At 42.9% G+C, this 20,050-nt stretch overlaps 1 protein-coding gene across 1 annotated transcript in view; it reads left to right on the top strand.

Moving 5' to 3' along the window:
* The window catches only part of MYT1 (myelin transcription factor 1), a 93,581-nt gene extending 77,423 nt beyond the window's left edge, over window positions 1-16,158 (top strand). Inside the window, exons 18-22 of the mRNA XM_019548097.1 lie at window positions 7,063-7,358; window positions 7,946-8,037; window positions 10,150-10,253; window positions 11,222-11,365; window positions 13,179-16,158. Coding sequence (XP_019403642.1) covers window positions 7,063-7,358; window positions 7,946-8,037; window positions 10,150-10,253; window positions 11,222-11,365; window positions 13,179-13,319 — 777 coding nt within the window. The 3' untranslated portion in view covers window positions 13,320-16,158. The remainder of the gene's footprint in view (window positions 1-7,062; window positions 7,359-7,945; window positions 8,038-10,149; window positions 10,254-11,221; window positions 11,366-13,178) is intronic.
* The last annotated feature ends 3,892 nt before the right edge of the window (window positions 16,159-20,050 follow it).

Raw genomic sequence — 20,050 nt, 5'->3', positions numbered from 1 at the left:
AGTCGATCTGCCCTGGCTACACTTCGCAAGATCAGGCCTTCGTTGGTATTGAAATACCGCGGCGAAGGCTTGACGTGCCATTTTAATTTTGCCTTTTTCATGCCTGTTCGTCCCCCAAATCCGTAAGCGTGCTAACATTTTGTAGGGGAAATGGGCCATTTGCAGTACTTTTGGTATTCTCCAAATCTGAAGGTTACATCCTCAGCAAATCAGCTGGCTCTCTGAGCATCCTGCCACATGCCCTCTTGATCCTTCAGGGAATTAAAACTGCTGTTGAAGATGTTTCTCTGGACTCGTGCTCGGTGTCCTTCATGCATGGCTCTCAGCAACCCATGTGTGTGGCTGAGTATCTTCAACTCCCAAGATTTGTACTGGGGGCTTATGGGGCAGGGGCCCATGACCGCACTGAATGGGAACTGTCGGTAGTTTGACTCTTTCTTGTGGGTACCATATCTGCAGACCTGGCATTCGGAGCCCTCCCGTCTTTTCACTCAAACCAGGAGGTACAAAGGTGGAGAAACATGATTGCAAGGAAGTTTGCAACACATTGCAAACCTCACCACAGATTATTTTCTCAAGTCTTGGGTTACTAACGCTCACAGCTATTAGCAGGATGCCCCTGGAAGGCAGAAAAGGGGGTGGTTTTTTGGTTTTTTTTTGCTGTTGCTCATTCATTTGCTTTCCTTGTAGTTGGTTTAGGGTTTGTTAAAGCTTCAACTGGATGCATTTGATTAGGGAAGACTATCAGATGTCATTGCTTTTCAAAGGACATTTCTAGTCACAGGACTGCAAGGAAGAGTCTTGGTTATCAGTGATGCTGTTGCAGGCAGCAGTGTCATCTCGTGTTCACATCTCTATTATGCTGTGTTTCAAAACTAGTTGGATATTTTGCCTCCACTACTGGCTGTTCCAGAAACAGGGTCCTTTGGTTCAAAACCTTCTTGCAGCGAAAGGGCTGGAAAAACCCAACCCCCCCAGGTGCACCGTTGGGTGAACCTCAAAACCAAAGACAAACAAAAAGCACCCGATTTCTTTCTTTCCATCTTGCTTCTTTGCTTTCTAATTTATCTGATTTTATTCGAGCTTCTTAGCTCTTAGGCCACATTCATGATTCATGAATAGCTGAGGCTGCTAATTCTGTACATTAACTAAAACAATTTGTCTAATTCTAAACAGTTTCCTGAAATGGGTCTATTGTTTGTTGGGCTGAGTGTCAGCGTTTCTCCTCTTGTGGTGCAAAGTTTGACCCTGAGGGGAGGACTGACAGATTGCAAGTGATTTTTTTCCCCTCCTAAATAGGGGATATTTACCTTTCATTTGGGTAGATAAATTAGCCATTTGTACCCCCTGCTTAGCAGCACATGCAAAAATATGGGGCCATAAAGTACCTCAAGTACTCTGCAGTGTTACAGCATGAGAAGGGGAGAAGGCACATTGGTACTTGCCAGTGGGTGTCTACTCTAAACAGAGATGCAATAACTGATAGAAAGGACATTTAAAAAAAAAAAATCCAACCAGATGATATTTGAGCCATCTGCTCCATTTTTAGTCTTCAGTCTACAGGAAGGGAAGTCTGTGTGTTAAATGAGCTGTGCGGTAATTAGCAGGAGTTAGCGGAGTTTATTAAAATTTAAGCAACCTCCTCTAGAATCTACAGGAAAAAAAATCCTTTTGGACTAAAATGTTCTAAATTGCTAGGGGAAAAAGAAGGAAGACATAATGTTGTGCCATTAACCGGTGGCACAGGGAGAGACGTGAAAAGTGCTGCCAAAGTGCTGGCTTCCTCAGTATTGTTCCTGTTAGCAAAACTGGCAGTCAGGAAAACTGGGTGTCCCACTGGGTCTAAATGTTGACTTTCTCTTAGTTAGATCCAGGACTGCTAAGATAAGGAGGAAGCTGCATGAGTAAAGACATGGGACCTTTAAATGAAGGAGGGCTGTGGAAAGTTTGCACAGGATGCAAAGCAGAATGTGTCTATAGGCAGCTCTAGCCAGTGCATCCAAAGCGGATATAAATACCTGTATAGACTACAGCGGACATCATTTAAAAAAAAAAGAGTAATAAGAGTTTGCAGGGAAGGGGTTGAAGGTGGAGACGAACCTTCTATCACTGAGCCAAAAAAAAAGGTAAACTTTCACGGGAAACAAAAAGTCCCCAAAATGTCAATTCTGGACTCTCAAAACCAATACCACCTTGTTCTAGGCCAACACTTTTACCTTCACTAAGATAAAAATGCCATTTCAACAAAGTAAAATGCTTCTTTTCAAGTTTGCATATGACGATTCTTGTTTCTCCCAATATTGATATTATTACACTACAAATGGCATTATAATACCTAGACTCATTACCAAAATGAATATTTTAAGATGCATCAAAGTTAAAATGAAGTGATTGATAACAGCTCCAAAACATGCTGCAATGGTAGTCGTTCTGGCCCTGTAGATGCTATGAAGCTGCAATGATTTGTTTCAACTCTTTCCCCCTTTGAAAACCTGTCCATCCTTGCAAAAGGATTTGGTCTGGACCAATCTTTGATTTTTTTCGATAGAAAAGTGTGTTGTGCAGAATTGCGGGCCCTTTCAAGTTGGCTCTTGGCTGTATGTGGGATGCTCTCAGGGCAGGGGTGTGAGGCAGAGTAAAGATTTAGTGCCAGGCCCTGCAAAGCAGCTCGGGGATACTTCCTGCTCCCCCTTGGCTCAGGTGCTGATTTTTTTACTGTTTTATGTCCTGCCTGCTGGGAAATAACACCATAGGACTTCATGCTTCTCCTGCAAACTCATCTTTTGAGTAAGACAGCTCCTCTTCCCAGCAAGGTGGCCAACATGGATAGCCTTCCAGCAATGGGGCCAGGTGCTGCCTCCGAACTCAGCCCCCCAGACCCCTTGCTCTTCCAGGCAGGTTGCTATTGCACTTAGTTCAGAGCAATACCAAAGTACTACCCCAGGCTTGCCATGCTGCAGGAGGTGAGGGGAGATGAGGCTTTCCCCAGGCGCTGTCCATCATCTGGTTGGGAAGGGGAGCACCCGACCTCCAGGCAGGTCCAAGGCAGCGGTGCCAGGTGTAAAGCAAGGTGCGATTCAGCCCTACCCCGCTGCACGGGCAGCAATATCAGGCCCTCAATTATTAACAAGTGGGAACGGCAATTAAGGCTGGAGAAAGCCCAGCTGAGCGGACTCGAGGGCAAGGCAGCAATGAGATGAAATGATCCCTTTGTTGCTGAGTTCCCCTAGTCCTTGGGAAGTTAGCATTTTGTCTTCCATAACAAGGTACGCTCTGGTGAAGGTCCCAGCAGGTTTGCATTAAAGAGGCTTAACTGTAATTCCATTACTCCATCTGCGTACCAAAAGCCACTTGGAACCGGTCCGAGTTTTTCACGTTGCCACCGAGGAGAAAGTAATTTAGTCCCTGTTGTTTTGTTGCTCATCCTTCAAGTAATTTAGTACAGATGTGATGGAGCAGATCACCTCAACCTTCAGCCTAACCCCGGCGTCTAAAGAAAACAGCAGAGAATCGCTGCCTAATTGATCAGCCATTATAACCCTTCAGCGAAAGGGGGGGAGGGAAGTCCAAGCCAGCTGTTTTGCACAATAAGTCTCTGGTTTATTTTTTACAATAAAAGTGTAATGAAAGTTAAATTAACAGTGTAAAATATGTAACGGCTGGGACATAAAGGCTGCATACTAAATGATGGGGTTGGTTTCATTCTCTCGCTTTCTTTTTTATCCTCTTTTTACTCCTGAGGATTTAGTAATTTGCTTGTGATCATATAAAAGCAATGATGTTATGAATTTAGTGAGGATCCTGCTGGCAGGGATATTATAAGTGAATTGTGCTGCATTTGCAGCTGATTAAAATAAGAGATCAGCATTTTTCAAATGATCTTGGGGGAGGCGGGGGGAAAAAACCTGGGCGTGTGGCTGCCCCCCTCTGCTGCCAACTTCTTTCTACACAAAACAGAAATAATAAGGGTAATCATGTCGTTGGTGAGGTGCAAATTGTGATGTTCAGGAACAGCGTAGAGGGTGTTTGGATGGGAACGCTTGAATTCCCTCATTTCTTTCACGTCAATATATAGAGGTGGAAGGGTTAGCTCTGCCATTTCTTACCTTTTTTTTTTTATTTTTTTTTACAGGGCATCCTCCCTCAAGTAATAAACTTTTAACTGTATTTATAATTGACTAGCATCTTTAAACAAATGCAAACCACAGCAGAAACCTTAATAGATACACCAGGTTTTGTTGAATGATGGAATTTATTTAGCATGCCATTAGCCAGGGAGCTTGAGGGTGGGGAGGGAAAGCTTTTCCTGTTTTATGGTGGCACTCATCCACACGTCAATTAGTGCAGTTGTGTCAGCAATTCCACTCCAAAACCCTACCTCCCGAGCTCGATCGCTGGCCTCAAACGTGGGCTGAGAGACGGCCGATGGAATCACTCTGCAGAAACACCCATCTTTATTACCTTTGGCCGTATGTTCGTGTGTGCGTGTGTAAGTGCATGCATAAATGCACACATGGAATATATCTTTACTGCTGAACATAAAGACATAGGACAATCCGGCCCTGATCCTGCAGTCAGACCCCATGCAAGAAGTTGGGGTAGGTGACTGACTCCAAGGAAAAGCCTTTTTTTCCCCCTTCCTGCTATACAGAGCAAATAACAGTGATGTTTCGTGTTTGCCAAGCTGTAAATCCCAAGCGCAGAGTGGTGTTTCCCCCCGAATTCGTGCTCTGGATTTTGTGACAACCACCACCAGGCCTGGTTTGCTGTCACTGGGTAAAACAATTGCCCGGGTCTTCCCCCAGAAGTGAGCTACTCCAGTGTGATGCCTTCTCTATCTTTCAAGTTATGAATGCAGGCATGGTTTAGGGCAAGGTCATGACCTTGTTCTTGGTTGTTTTTAGAAGTGGAGCAAGAGTATTTATGTGCCCTTTGCTGTGAATTTCCATATCTCTTCATGGTTTAGCTTTTGATTTGTCTTCCCCCCACCCCGGTTTTAATTTTGAATTTCCGAGCTGTTCCTTTTTTCTTAAATTTCTAATGTTCTCTCAAGGGATCTGCCCATTTACAAGCTCCATAGAGGCACAACACATATCACTCATTTCTTCCTCCCCGTCCAACAACTCTCCTCCTAGCCAGACTCATCTACAAATGTGGCTTCCACTCTCCAACATTACACACTTTTGTCCCCGGTACTATAATACCGGGGGATGGGATGGGAATGCACTCAGGTGGGATTTAGTTGGACGTGGCAACAGAGGCCCAGAAATGAAAGTCAGGGCTAAGCTGCTAACCTAAAAAGGTCTTGGCACATAATATTAGCTTCTCAGTATCTGTTAATCAAACTCTTCATCCTGAATTTCTGCCTGTCAGCATCATCACTGATAGCTAAGATACCAGGTAACTCTTTGTCGTCTGCTTCCCACCCGTGAGTGAGCAAGGAGGAGGCCTGGAGGTGGTAGTGACTGTATTTGGGGAGCATGCCCCCACTTGAGTAAAAAGGCTCCTTTTTTCCTGTGTCCCTCTTCGCCCCACGTTTTGTCTCTTCCTCACCGTCTCAGTAACAAAATGTTGCTGATCTGAATAATTAAACTCAGAACTTCCTCCCATTTTCACGCTAGCTTAGCTGCTCTTGGGGCAGCCTCTGATTCACCTAAAAGTCTACAAGGAGTTTTATTAAATAAAAAAAAAAAAATGAGGAGCAAAATGCAAGGATGAAAATTTCACCTGGCTTCCGTAGTTGCATCCACACAAGAGCGGTTGCAAAGCAATTGGCAAGATTTCCCACCGTCGTTAAGGGGATATTTCATAATCCAGCCCTTTTGCATTTCTCTTTCAACAAACACACGAGACCAGCCGATTGAAACGAACACTGACGTTTATTTAAACTGAAGTTCTGGGTCACGAAAAGCAGAAGCCCGATGAATTGCAGACGAGTCTTTTTTATCCCAGTCTGACGCCTCTTTCTGTCCTGTTCCCCCCTTTCTCAGCCCAGGTGTGCAAGTTTTTCAGGCCATTTCCAAAGCCTTTGCATTTGGGGTTGTTTCTGCTGCAGTTGTGATGCTAAACAATCGCCACCGCCCTTTGCCCAGTTCTTATCCGACATTCCCGCTGGGTGGAAACCCTCCCTTATTTATGCCTTGTTTAGGTCCCACCCCTGTTACTCTTTGCCCCTTGAAGAAAAAAGGAGTGAAACACTATGGTGTTATGTGCTGGGGCGGTTGAACTCGCAGGCAGGCTCTGGGTTACAGGGGAAGACCATAAAGCACAATAGTGTTGAACCCGGACTCAGAAAAGGATTAAGCATGGCAGAGGGAGACCAAGACACTTGCTACCTCTGCCTAAAGGTCCACCTTCTGGAGTCAGATATTTAGGGGACAACCTCATCTTTCGCTTACAAAAGAATAAGTCAGTGTCTAGGCCTCGGTTGTGGGGAAATGTTTAGAAGCCTTGACTGAAGGGAACTGATGTAGGCAAATCTGCCTGGGTCTGCAGAGAGCCTGAAACAGAAGCTCTGAGGGAGGTGAATTGCCTTGGGAGTCTCAGACCTGGGCTGTGAGGTGTAAGGACACCCAGCAATGCCCCTTTGAAACATCCTGAGTGGTTGTATTGGTATGTGCTCTGGGGCAGATCCTCAGCTGGGATCAATGGGGTTGGAGCCATGAGCACAGAGCTCTCGTGAGCTAAAAGACCCAATTCAGATGAGAAATCCTGGCTTTGGCGTGCCCCCTGCCAGCCCTCTCTTGGTTTTTCCCACCGCTGATCTCCTGGCAAAGGGCTTTGCACCCTGGAAATCCTCCGATTCTCATCTTATAGAGTCATAGACAATGAGGGTGGGAAGGGACCTTGGGAGGGCACATCGAGTCCAACCCCCTGCTCAGAGCAGGACCAGCCTCAACTACATCATCCCAGCCAGGGCTTTGCCTAGTTGGGTCTTAGACACCTCCAAGGACGGAAAGTCCACAAACTCTCTGGGTCACCTGCTCCAATGTTTTGCTAACCTCCTAGTGAGAACATTTTTCCTAATATCTAACCTCAACTTCCCTTGCTGCAACTTGAGCCCATTGCTCCTTGTCCTGTCATCTGCCCCCACTGAGAAAACCATCTTCTAACTCTCTGCGCTTCCCTGCAATCAGGTGTCCAGTTCCAGGTTGTGTCGGGCTGGGACACATCAGCGGCAAATATGCTTCACACCGCAGTGCGTCGGGATGCCCGCTCGCAGCCCGCAGGCAGAAGGAAGGATCTCTCAATGGTTTGTCGTTCTCCTGGAAATCGCTGAAGAACGAGGGGCCGACTTGTCCGACCCCGGGCTGTGATGGCTCGGGCCATGCCAATGGAAGCTTCCTCACTCACAGAAGGTAATACCCAGGTGCATGGCAGGGAAATCTGTGTTGTCGTGTTGCCTTGGTGTTTTCTTTCCTTCCCATCCTGCATGGAGCAGGTGGGCTAAAAGTGTTCAGACTTTCCAGGAACCAAAAGAGGCCAAAAATTCATACTTACGGCCTTGGTTCTTGGCCAGTTGCCCGTCAACTGGAAAAGCATCTCCCAAAAAAATGTGCAGCCCTTTTGCTTGGAAATGGTGAAATCCAACTCGGGGCAGGTCACGAAAAAAGACTGTTCAGTGATGTTAAATCAATGTGTCAGGGCAGAGTTTTAATACTGAGAAATGGCTTTTTTAGACGGTTATCCAGCAGTCTTGTTATGCCCATTCCATTAAGACTTTGGCATTCCCTAATCTTCGCTCATTGAAAACAGCTTTTTATGTCACAAATGAGGGTTTTAGTAGCATTATACATAAAGCGACTTCGCCTTTTAACGTGCACTGGAGAATGCTTTTAGAAGCTATTATAGTGCAACTCTCCTAAATGGTGTGAACTCTTGGTGGGTCCATAAACAACTATAGGTAACAGAGCATTTGTGAAACCCATTTTTACTTGCCTTTTAGTTTGTCAGGGTGTCCAAGAGCTACTTTTGCTGGGAAGAAAGGAAAACTCTCAGGGGATGAAATTCTCAACACTAAATTCAAGACCAGTGATGGTAAGGGTCTTGTCTGTGGTCATCTTCTCTCACAGATGTATTGATAAACTTAATATTGTTTATGCATTCAATCCATGCTGTATTATTATTATTACCATATGATTAATGCAGTGAGTCTCAATACCAGGTCTTTTGTCAAATGTTCTCGTTATCAGTTAAATGAAGTAAACTAATAGCATTCGACCAGCCATCAATCCTTTGGGTGCCACTTTTAGCACTTGTTCTTAACTTGAGTAGTGCTTTCTCATACAAGCAATGCTGTTGACCTCAGGTGAACTACCTGTAAAGACAAGGCTGACAGAACCTTATTTGATGCATAATTTGACATACAATTTATTTAGCAAATAACAGGAACATTTGGTATATCCGTTATGGACTAACTAGCATTTTCCTGTCTCCAATAATTATACAATTTTCCCATCAACGTGTAACTTTTGTTTTGCTCTGGTAGTAGCCCTACTTCTCTTGCAAATAATCCCTGCCACATGCTGATCGTATCTTTGCATATCTCCCCGATTTAGACTTTGTACTGAGCTATGCATATGCATCACGTTGAGCTCTTATTTTCATTGACTGTCCCATCGCTAGCAGGCACTCATCAATATATGTAAATTCACCCCTGCTATTATTTCTCTTTCCACTCATGTTTTTATCTGATTAAAAGTGGAGTTTTACCCCAATTTGGGAAGCGGGGGTTGTTTTCATACCCATGTCAAAATTACAGAGATCATTGTCCTAAAATATCATTTAAAAATAACTTGCCAAGCCTCATTTGAGTTGTTTTGTTCACAGATTAGAAGGGTTCTTGGGTTTGCTACAAATTTGACTCTTCAATACATGACCAGGGGCATATATGGTGAATGGTATTTGTTATGAATTAAATCCCTCTTTGTTTTTAAACACACCAATCCTTAGTTTTGAGACTCTACACCCAACAGAAGTGGCAAGCAGAGAGCTTCAACAAATAATTACCACCTGTCAGCTGCTAGCCAACTGTCCGGTCTGACTATTCATTCTCTTGTTATGCAGCTGGTTGTCCCAATCTTGTGGTATCTTTGCTGTTTTCTGATTAGATTATTGAAAGTAGGGAGTGGGGTGGGGAGAAGTGTCAAATAATAAATAATGAACTTCTATAGAGCGTTTTCAGATTTAAAAAGTCAAAATTCATGAACATGTCAAGAATTCACTGACATTTCCATGAAATCCTTGCAGATTTTTCACATACGGATTCCCAAAAATATTTATGAGGTGGAAGTTGAGTGGTGGTATGTTTTGGGGTGGGTTTTTTTTTTTTTTCATTTTAACATCTAACTCAGCTCAATTATTACATTAAACTACTTCTGGTTTTGGTTTTTTATGGGGGAGGATTTGGATGCAACTCATTTCTGCACTGGTTTAGAAATAGCTTCATTTTCTGCCCCATGCATTTTCTCACCAATGCACATGCTTGGTACATCAGTCAGCTCTGCAGGATTTGTGGTAGACTCCAGCTGAGATGGCCTATTCTTTGGTTGCGGATCTGTACATGCGATGATATGGAATTTGTAAAACCATCTGTGCACTCACACTGGTTGTGGTATGAGGAAGAGCATGAACCTTATCAGAACTGAGGAGTCCACAAACAAGAAAGGGGTCCCAAAGCCAGTGCCTTGTGCTCACCAGGAAAGACTGGACTGCCATTACCATTTCCTCTTCTGCGGGCCTGTCTACATGTGCATTTACGCCAGCTTAAATTTACTTTGCACTAAGCAGGAGTAGGCCGGCATCTACATATGCAGGCATTAAAGCACATTAATGCTGCGTGTGGACTGATTTGGGACTAAAGTTAGTCCCAAATCAGTCCACACGCAGTGTTACTGCACAGTAAGGCATCTACACCTGCATTACTGTGCAATAACTAATCGGGCATAAATTTGATACCCGCATGATGCGGGTATATAATTTACACTCATGTTGGTGTAAGTCATGATGCTTACTGCACAGTCCAAGTGCACGTGTAGGCGTGCACCTGTACTGCACAGTCATTGTGGTTACTGCGCAGTAATTGTGCACGTGTAGACGCACCCTAGGACTCTAAGCAGACCGTGACTGACTGCAGCTCCTCTCTTGCAGTTCTAGAGAACGATGAAGAAATTAAGCAGTTGAACAAGGAGATCAGTGAACTGAATGAGTCCAACTCTGAGATGGAAGCAGCCATGGTGAAACTGCAGTCGCAGGTTTGTGTGCGTGCACTTTTACCAAGCTCTGAGCCATAGGGCGTTAGCCAAAAATTACTGGAGGGAATCCTCAGTTGACCCTTCAGAGCAGATTTAAAAAGCAGTCTGACATGACTTCAACAGAAGGCAGAATCTCCCTCCGTTGTCTTCTGCTGGATCCCCAGGTGTGTAAATAATTCACACGTTACTGGGTTTTTGGTTGTAGCCATGTGAAAGCCTGAAGAAAGGTGACCACACCTGAAAGCTTGTTAAGAACTTTTTCCCAACTACTCAGTTGGTCTAATAAAATATATCACATTTACTCAAAGCATTGGCAATGCATAGGGGGTGCACGTGGGTGCATTTGCACCCCCTGGAAACACTAGCCATGAAACTGAATGTGCACATCTGGTTTTGCCACTGGTGATTTTGGGTTTGGCAATCAACTGCTGGGGGACCCCTGGTCAAATGATTGGCTGCTGGGGATCCCCCCGGTTTATGATCTGGTGACGTCCCCCCAGGCTCGGGAAGCACCAGTTGCCCATGACTCAAAGAACCTTGCCCAGATAATCACAGTAACGTCTCTTAGGTCCATGAGAAGAGAAGGAATGGTTCTCCTACATCAGTAACCCTGAGGGGTCATGGTAACCCATCAGAAGACTTCAGAGAGCACTTTAGGACTGACTGGGAAATGGTTTTTCTTATAAGGCTTGCCATGTTTCAAATCAAAATGTTGACTTTTCATCACAAACCGAAACTTTTCAGATGAAAACTGACTAAAAATAGCTTTTCCGTTTTCTGCTGGAAAAGCCAAACCTTCTTCTGGGCAGCTGATGCTTTCAATGAAAGCATTCATTGATTTGAAAACCCATCTTTCATCAATAAAAATAGGGCTGGCTGACATTTTCTGTCCGAAGTAGTGCATATCAAAAAGGGGAGCGAGGTTGAAGGAGAAGGTTCATAGCAAAGTTGTGCGTCTTGCCTTGCAGATATCCACCATGGAGAAGAACCTCAAGAACATCGAGGAGGAAAACAAAATCATCGAGGAACAAAATGAAGCCCTGTTCTTGGAGCTCTCAGGGTTGAGCCAGGCTCTCATCCAAAGTCTTGCCAACATTCGCCTTCCACACATGGTAAGGAGCTTTTCGAGCGTTTGATCCCAATCGCTGTGATCAGATGAGCAATATAAAACCCATTTTTTGATGGGGCTCACAATTAGAAGAAATGCCTAGAGATCACCTTCTCTCTCTACACACATCTGTCTTTTATAACATCAGGACCGTTATCGTATCTCTGAAGCCTATATTGTATTTCCCTTTTGTTGTCATTTTCCGCTGATCTCCCCTTGCATCTATTGTTCTGTCTCATTACATCCAGTAGTTAAATCAGAAAATAGGAACTTTATCAAGGCCACACAGTGCCTTTTAGACTACGATAGCACAAGTGGAGATCAGGAGGGATTAGATTTCAAATTCGGGGAGATCATACAGCTCCTATTATAAGGCAGGTAGCTTCAATTCAGTTTTGAATAGCTGGCAGCCACAGAATAGCATGCTTAAAGAGCATGTATTTTGTTTAATTTAACAAGGTCTAACAGCACACAGCATGTTGCCATAGTATTACTGCAAAATGAAAAGACTACATTAAAATAGGAAAACCGGAAGGGGCTTTTAATTACCGTCTCTCTACTCCCAGAAACTTAATTACTATTGTTTAAACCGGGGCGTGTTCGTGTGTGTGTGTGTCCATGCATGCATGCGTGTCATGTGTTGGGAGCAGAGACAAAAGCTGTCCACTTGCACATACCGTGGACTTTCCAGATTTCACCCAGGTTTGTATTTAAATTTGAGCTGGCTGAATAATACTAATTGCTTTTCAAACAATGTCTTTGATGAGTATTTTTGGCAGCATTTGCTGAGCTCTCCTGAGTACCTGAAAGGGTATGAGATTTGTGACAGGAGAGGGGAATTCAAACAAACCAGCCGGCAAATATATATGTCTTTTTAAAGGCTTCAACCAGCTCCAATTCAAATAACGTCCGGCAGAATTGCACACGCGTCATATTCCAGTTCTTTTCCCTCCCTCCGCCTTGTATTTCACCTGCTCTCTTTATTGAGGGGGTTAAGAGGCTTACCTTCCACACTCAACATCTGTATCAAAGGGATGACAAAGCGTGAGACTGGGACTTGGGAGACCGGGGTCCTGATTTGGCCCCCCATCCACTGTGTAATCTCCAGGCAGTCACTTGGCCTCTCTGTGTCTCTCTCCATCCAACTACTGTTTGTCTTGTTTGTGCAAGGCCTGCAAAGGCTTATGCCTGGTTTTAATTTGAGCACGCTTAATTATCCACCATCAGCTGTTGCATCTCTAGACGGGTGGGAGATGTGGGGTTTTAGACCCGCTGGGGATGAGGTGTACACCTATCTTGTATGCACACCTCCTGGCACAATGAGGCTGTGGTCTTGCCTGATGTTATTCAGCTACACGTCATGCTGAATACTACCAGATATGCATCTCAAGGCACTAACAGACATTGCCTTTATCCCTAGATCAATAGTTTTATCCCAGGACAGAGTGCAATTGTGCAGACATTGGTGTCCACTGTCCCAGGATAAATCCTAAAAAAGTTTCCCAGCTAAGCGGTGGTAACGGTTTATCCCAGGATACTGCAAAGTACAGCTGTGCAGTTATCCCAGGACTGTGTCACTGACACAGTGGCAGAAAAGTGGTAACTCGCTAAACCCTGGTGAGAAGGGTCATGTGTGTGCATGCCAAACCTGCTTTATTTCTGTTCTGCAACAGACACAGGCTCAACTTACCGAGGGACAAACGCGACATCTGTTCCCAGCCTCAGCACGCCCCACAAATACCAGGCTTTTTTCCCTCCCGTCTCCCGCTATTAACAACAGCATTTGTTTTGTTTTGTTTTGTTTTTGTCGGATCCAGGAGCCAATCAGCGAACAGAACTTCGACGCATACGTGAATACCCTTACTGACATGTATACCAATCAGGAGTGCTACCAGAACCCTGAGAACAAGGACCTGCTAGAAAGCATTAAACAGGCTGTCAAGGGCATCCAGGTTTAATGCCGTGGGACAAAATACACACACCCACACACGCGCGTACACATTCATACACACACAGACACGCACGCACGCACGCACCCACACGCAAAGAGACTGTACGAAGATGGAACTTTCACTCCGAGTATTCAGGTTTAGCAAGTTGTGCAACTTGTTTGATGAATGAAAAACAAAAAGGACCAAAATTGAACCAAGAGGCCATTTACAAGAAGCAGAACTGAACTGAACTCAAAATGTTATCGTTTACTTGGACCTCCTTGCAGAAGAACGGGATTTTTCTCCCCGTTCCATGGGGTAGGTGAGGATCAAAGACGAGAGGGTTAAATTGGCTGCGGGGCATGGTAGCCTGCGAAGAACAAGCCCTTTCCTGAGTGGCCATGTGTTGCTGGTGAGGAAGAAGGCGCTCTTGCAGAGTTAATCTGAGCGTTAAACCGGTTAGAGGAACAGGGCTTGTCTGATTCAAGGCTAGACTACGACTGGCTTAAACCCTCCTGCTGTCGGTGGTCGTATGTCCAGATCACCTACGTGCACACAAATTATGTTATATGTTATTATTCGTGCGAAGCCGGAGCTGCCGGCTACCTGTAAATCTGAACCTCTGCTGGGCCTCCCACCCCATGGTATTCAGACACGCACTGGGTGTGGGAACTCTTAAGTATTATAAAGTAGCTTATTTTTATTTTCTGAAAGAAATCTGAAGAGCAGTTCTGGATCTCCAGTGGAAAGCGCATTGAAAAAAAAAAAGGTTCTCAGGGAAGCTTTTGGAGTTTGCAACTACAGTATTCCTTTGTCTGTCTTAAATATGAGAATAGGTATTATGAATAGACCAATACCAGATATTTCATACAGAAGAATTCTAAATGTGTCATGGTCCAGTATCTATGAGTTTTTGGAAGTCTATTTGCTGACAGTTCTGTTTCTTTTCGTTATTGTGGTCATCCTTGCAGTGGTGCAGTGCTGCCAGTGGAAAGGTCGTAACGTGAGCAAACAAGAAATGATATTAACTGATGCCAGCAAAGTGCTTATCTACCATGAGCCGTGGCTGATTTCTTACAGATGTCTACGTGGCAAAGGGTTTTCCTTTTGGTTTGATTTTGCTTTTTCTGCATTTTTTTCTTTCCTGCAACGTGTCATTCCACACACACACACACACACACACACACACACACACACACACAGACACACAGACACACAAAGCGTTCGGGTTGGGTATCCTTCCAAAGAAGTCTTATTTAAGCAGTTCGGTACATGAAGGCCCACTGTGCACTTAAACCAATTACAACGCCATGAATGTCTTTGCAAAAACTGATCTCTAGCACCTCTTCCCTCCCCGTGGCCAACATGGTAGGGCATGGCAATTAAGGTAGTTTTGAAAAGGTGAGGAGGAAGAAAGAGGTACTACAAGGATGACCACAATCTATCCCAGCACCATACAGATCTTTAGCTCAGCTCATTCAAGCATTGACTCTCATCCGGACCTTTATATCAGCCTGGTGATAACACTTCTGGAGGTGATAGAGGTGAAAGCCCCTTAGAATTCGAGTGTTGGACGCACAACCCCTCTACTTTCGATATCATTTCCACTGAGGTAGGGAGGCTGGAGGGGATTTCGCCGACCAAGATTAAAGCGAAGAATATGGTCTTATGATGAGCCCAGTCCTGCAAACGTTAAAGGTACAATCCAAAGTCCAGAGAAGTCAATGGAAAGATGTCCATTGATTCCAGTGGATGTTGGATAAAGCTTTGAAGGACATGAGCAGTTTTACTGCTGTAGAGTAGCCCCTTTCAAGTCAAAAGGGAAGTTCATGTGAGGAAATGTATTTACAGACTTAAGTGTTTGCAGGATCAGACCCTATGAGTTCACTTATTTTTAGAACCCATTCCAAGTGCAAATTTTTTTTAAAAAAAAAAAAGAGGAAAAAGATTAATTTGATGTGTTAAAAACACAATGTTCTTAACATGTAAATAGAATCCAAATTGATTGTGACTGCAATTCAGTTAGTATTTAAAAGTAGAGAAATTGCACTTCCTGGAAGAGAAAAGGGGGGAAAAAAAGTAGTTAGTTTAATTATCCTGTAAATTATTTAATTTTGGCAAGATGTATGTAATTTATATCCACAACACCTTATGTTAACTCTTTTGCTATTTATTTAACTTTTTTATTTATTAATTTTATACTTATTTTAAACTGGACACCGCACCATGGGGAAAAAAATATATAAAAAAGCAGCAAAAAATAAAAAAGCAACACCTTTTGACCATAAAGATGATATTCCAAAAAAAAAAAAAAAAAAAAGAGGAGGAAAAAACCCTTATCTACAACTCCTACTTGTAATTTTGATGCAACCGAGTTATTTTTTATATATTTTGTTATTTATTCTTTTAACAATGGGAATTTTTTTAAAGATATTTTATAACTGAGGCGTTTTGATAATTTTTTGTTTGTTTTTTTGAGGGGGGGCAAATGGGGGAAAGAGACATTTTTTGTTCTTTTGTTCTTTTCCTTTTTTCACTCATTGTTTCAGGCACTGATAACAGTAAATGAAAATTCTGTATTTATTATTTATTTAATATTTAAGTCAAAATGAACTGTGCTCTTGTTGTATATTTATTTTGTCGTTTGTGTGTCGATTATGTGATGACTGAGTACTTGTTTATGTGAAGGAATACTGTTCATATTTAAATAATAAAGAGTCACATTGAAAGTTATAGCAGGCTACATGTTATTCTGTGACAAATGAATACTGTGATCTACTTTCCTCAGGAAATGTATTCTGCAGAGAGGACTTCCTTTATGTATCTGCAGGATTCTTTCATAATAAAAACCCAGTTCTGTTTGTGATTTTAGTTCCCATGGTCTTTCTTAAAGATACGGCTAGTATCCCTGACATTTTCCTATTGCTTTCTTCCAATGTATGGATAAACCCCCAATTCAGCGTGCATGATGTATGCCCTCTGCATCCAGTCCACCGAATGCAGGAGTCCGTTCTGACTTCCAGCTAGAGGCATTAGGCTCAGATTTTCAAAGGTATTTAGGTGCCGGAAGATTCAGACTGTAATCAAGCATGTAAGATTCCCAACTCCCTGTTGAAATCAAGTATTGCCTTAGTGTAATGCTTATTAAGAGTGCTGCTTATTGCAACTGTGTCACTTCTATAGGGTTAATGGTTTCAGTGCAGTGAGCTGAAGCCAAGTCATTACAGTTGCTTGTTAACAGGGAGGTAGGTACACAAAAATAATGGGCATTGAAGCTGCCTTAAGGGAACAGCGTGCATCACAAGCAAAAACATGTATTTATCCCATTGTGAAAGAGCCCTGTTACAAGAATAAGGGCACAGCAGTTTTGACTTGTCCTTCCAGCTTGAGCTAGATTTTTTTTTGACTGGACATGAAGAAACAGTGTATGGGATGCTGTAATTCCCCAGTCGGACTAGTATACTCTTAGGCTCCCGTCTCCCAAGGGAATCAGTTAGTCGGAAACCTGAAGTTCACTTTCCTCAAAGATCCCCTAGTATTTGATCAAAACTTGCTGTCACAGCAGTTGATCTTCCCCCAAAGAAACTCAGGGTGTTATCCAGTGCCTGTCAAAGTGAAGGCCAGGACTCTCACTGCTGTCAGCAGGCACTGGAGTATGCCCTCATTCATTAGCCCATCCACACAGAGAAAGCAAACAGAGGTGTCCAGGTCTTCAGGATGTAAGCAGCTGATACTGGGCCCAAAGTTATTGGAATAGAGCAATCTATTTGAAAGAGTAAAGCAATTATGGGCATGAGAGCTGGCATGATTAGGCCCTAACTGACATGTGGATTTTATTTTTAAGGAAAATGCATGGATGACTCTGGAGGTCTTGATTTTATTAAGGCAGGAAAACTCCAGAATTCTTCCTAATGTTCCCCGATACCACCCGGGTCTTCAGACCCGCGTCTACCTGGCAAACTAACTGCGCCAGGCTGTGCCCTCAAACACACCATACAAGTTACCTCCAAACTCAGAAATGGTATAGCCATGTTGTCATAGCAATGTGGGCAGGCTTATTAGCATGGGAGCTGGCTAATTGGCCCTGCCACTCAGCAGTGCAAGCCCAGTAGAAGTGGCACACAGATACAGCTACACTTGCTTCCAATTTAGAAGGCAGCCCACATGGACCAGAGCGGCATGTTTGGACACATCTACATGAGATGCATTAATGCACATTACAGAGGTGTCTACAAGTGCACGTCTTTAATGCACATTAAAATGGTGAAATTAGGCTAATGATGCCTACATTTGATACCTGCAAATGCAGGTATCAAATTTGGTTGTGATTAGTTAAAGCACATTAACACACGTGTAGATGTGACCCAGTACTAACTTTAGTGCCAGGTCTGCCCAGCCACTATGGGCACATTAGAGGGCTGTAGGGGCTTGGCACTAACTTTATTGCCAAGTCCTTGCACATGTAGACACCTGCCAAAAGTCGCGTAATGCGCATTAGCTTACTGCTCATTAAATTTAGTCGCAATTAAATGCACGTGTAGAGGCACCCTTTGAGGGTCAAGCTCAGGTGGCATGTCTTCATGGTGACCTGAGCTAGCTTTTTCTCAGTGATGTGACTAAGAAATCTCACAAACAGAGGATCAGAGGATGTCTGCAGAGGGACAAGCAAGAGGAAGAAACTTTGGGGTACTGTAAAGTACTGGAATATGGGGTGCAGAACTAATGTTGGTGCTGGCACTTTCCTAGAGGACCCTGGCCAGAGAGCCTGGGGATAGTAGGAGGAAAGCCATTTAACTGTTCTTTCAACAGGGGTGGATGACTACAGACTTTGGAGAAACAATAGGTGTTTGAATTGGCAGAGATTAAGAGAGAGGCTACTGATCTGGGGAGCAAATTCTTCAGCAATGTCTGAATTTGGAGACGGGCAGAAGATTGTTTTGGACTCTGAAAGGGGAAGAGTCTTACTGGATTTGACTGAAAAGCTACATCCCAAATACTCTACACAAGCTTGGGAAGGAAACCATCCTAGGACGTGGTTGTTTCTTCCTGTTGGACACAGGTGAGCTACTTATGCAACACTGAAAAGCTGATTCCCTGATTCTTCACTTGGGTTATCCACAGCAAGCCAGAGAGCAATACCCAAAATCCAGAATTCCTTTGAACAAAGGTAAATATCTAGTCGGGTTTTGAATAAACCTTGCTGTTTCTTCTCTGATGTTAATCTTGAGAGGTTGGAGGAGGTTTGTTTTAAAGTACTTCTTCATTTGCTTATGATTTTGTGTCCTCACAGACTGTCTTAATGGGAAAACTAAGCTTTTCATGGGCAAAATGTTTTGTAATTATGGCTGTCAAGTCTTTTAGGCTTCTGGGACTGGAAACATCGACTGGAGAATTGTTAACATGTATAATTCTCTTTAAAAGTAACTGGAATAATGTGCATACTTGGGAGTTTTGTAGCATTGCAAGAGATGAAAAAAAATGTTATTTTAGGTGAGTTAAACCTTTAGAATTTTTTGCTTTCCCCTCCCTCTATCCTGAAGGCCTTAAAGGTCATGGGAATCAAAACTGAAGTTGTATCCTTCATGTCCAGGGACCTGGGGTATTTGAAACTTTAGCAGAGTGATTATTCCCCAAAGCCTATGTTTCAGTTAAATAGGTATTAAATAAAGCAACAACAAAAAGTTATAATAGCTGGAGCAACCATGCCCTTTATTCTTTGTTTTCAGACTTTTGTCATAATCACCATTGCGCCCAGAGGACTCTCTACCAAAATAAAGGTAGACAGCTCCTCAGATTTCAGGTAGAAGAACCAGAACAAGCAAGAAAAGAGTTTAGGCCACCTTGTTTGGAAGGAATATATACTATAGACCCAAATATATATATATATCTATATTTAGATCTATATATCTATATCTAGATATCTAGATATCTCTTTATATATAGAGAGAGAAAGAGATATCTGGATATCAAGATATAGATATAGATACGTAGATCTAAATAGAAATGTATATGTATATATATCTGTATATGTCTGTATATATGTGTATGTATGTATGTATATGCGTGTGTATGTGTATGTATATATATGTATATATGTACATATGTATATGCATATATAGGCATGTATATATTTGGGTCTATAGTATCACAGAACAAGGGTGCCTAAACTTTTTATATATACCTTTTATGTGGCCTACACTTTTATTTATAAATTTACTTATTTATTTATATAGATATAGGTATAGATATACATATACACACAGATATAGCTTTTGGGTTCATCATGTAGAAAGAAAAGACAATAAATAAATAAATGTAATTAAAAATTCGTGTACAGAGGGCCTCAAACAAAGCTGTCATTTTTGTGACTGCTCATTTCCTTCTGCAATGGAAAATTAAAATTTGTGTCCGTAACAATTCTGATCCTGCTTCTACTGAAGTCAGAGGAGAAGCTCTCATTGACTTCAACAGACCAGGATTTCAAACCCACATTTCAACAAGCAAATGAAGCTCATAATATTGATTTAACCTGAAATCCACTGGAATGGCTGGTAAAACTCCCAGTAAGTTCCAAGTGAAGAGCGTTAGACCAAGATAGAGTGACTTTCCCGCCACCCTTACCCCCCAAATCCTATTCTTAGACCCCATTTTTTGTGCTTGAATGGTTTGTGGAAAATACTATGCTCCCTGTTTTTCAGGCTTCTTCTAAAGTGAAGCAAGCAAAAGGAAATCAAGGCCAGTTTAATTCCGGATAACTA

Source organism: Crocodylus porosus, unplaced genomic scaffold, assembly GCF_001723895.1.
Source record: "Crocodylus porosus isolate Cpor-Errol unplaced genomic scaffold, CroPor_comp1, whole genome shotgun sequence".
Taxonomy (NCBI): domain Eukaryota; kingdom Metazoa; phylum Chordata; order Crocodylia; family Crocodylidae; genus Crocodylus; species Crocodylus porosus.
This window is presented reverse-complemented; position numbering and strand designations above follow the sequence as displayed.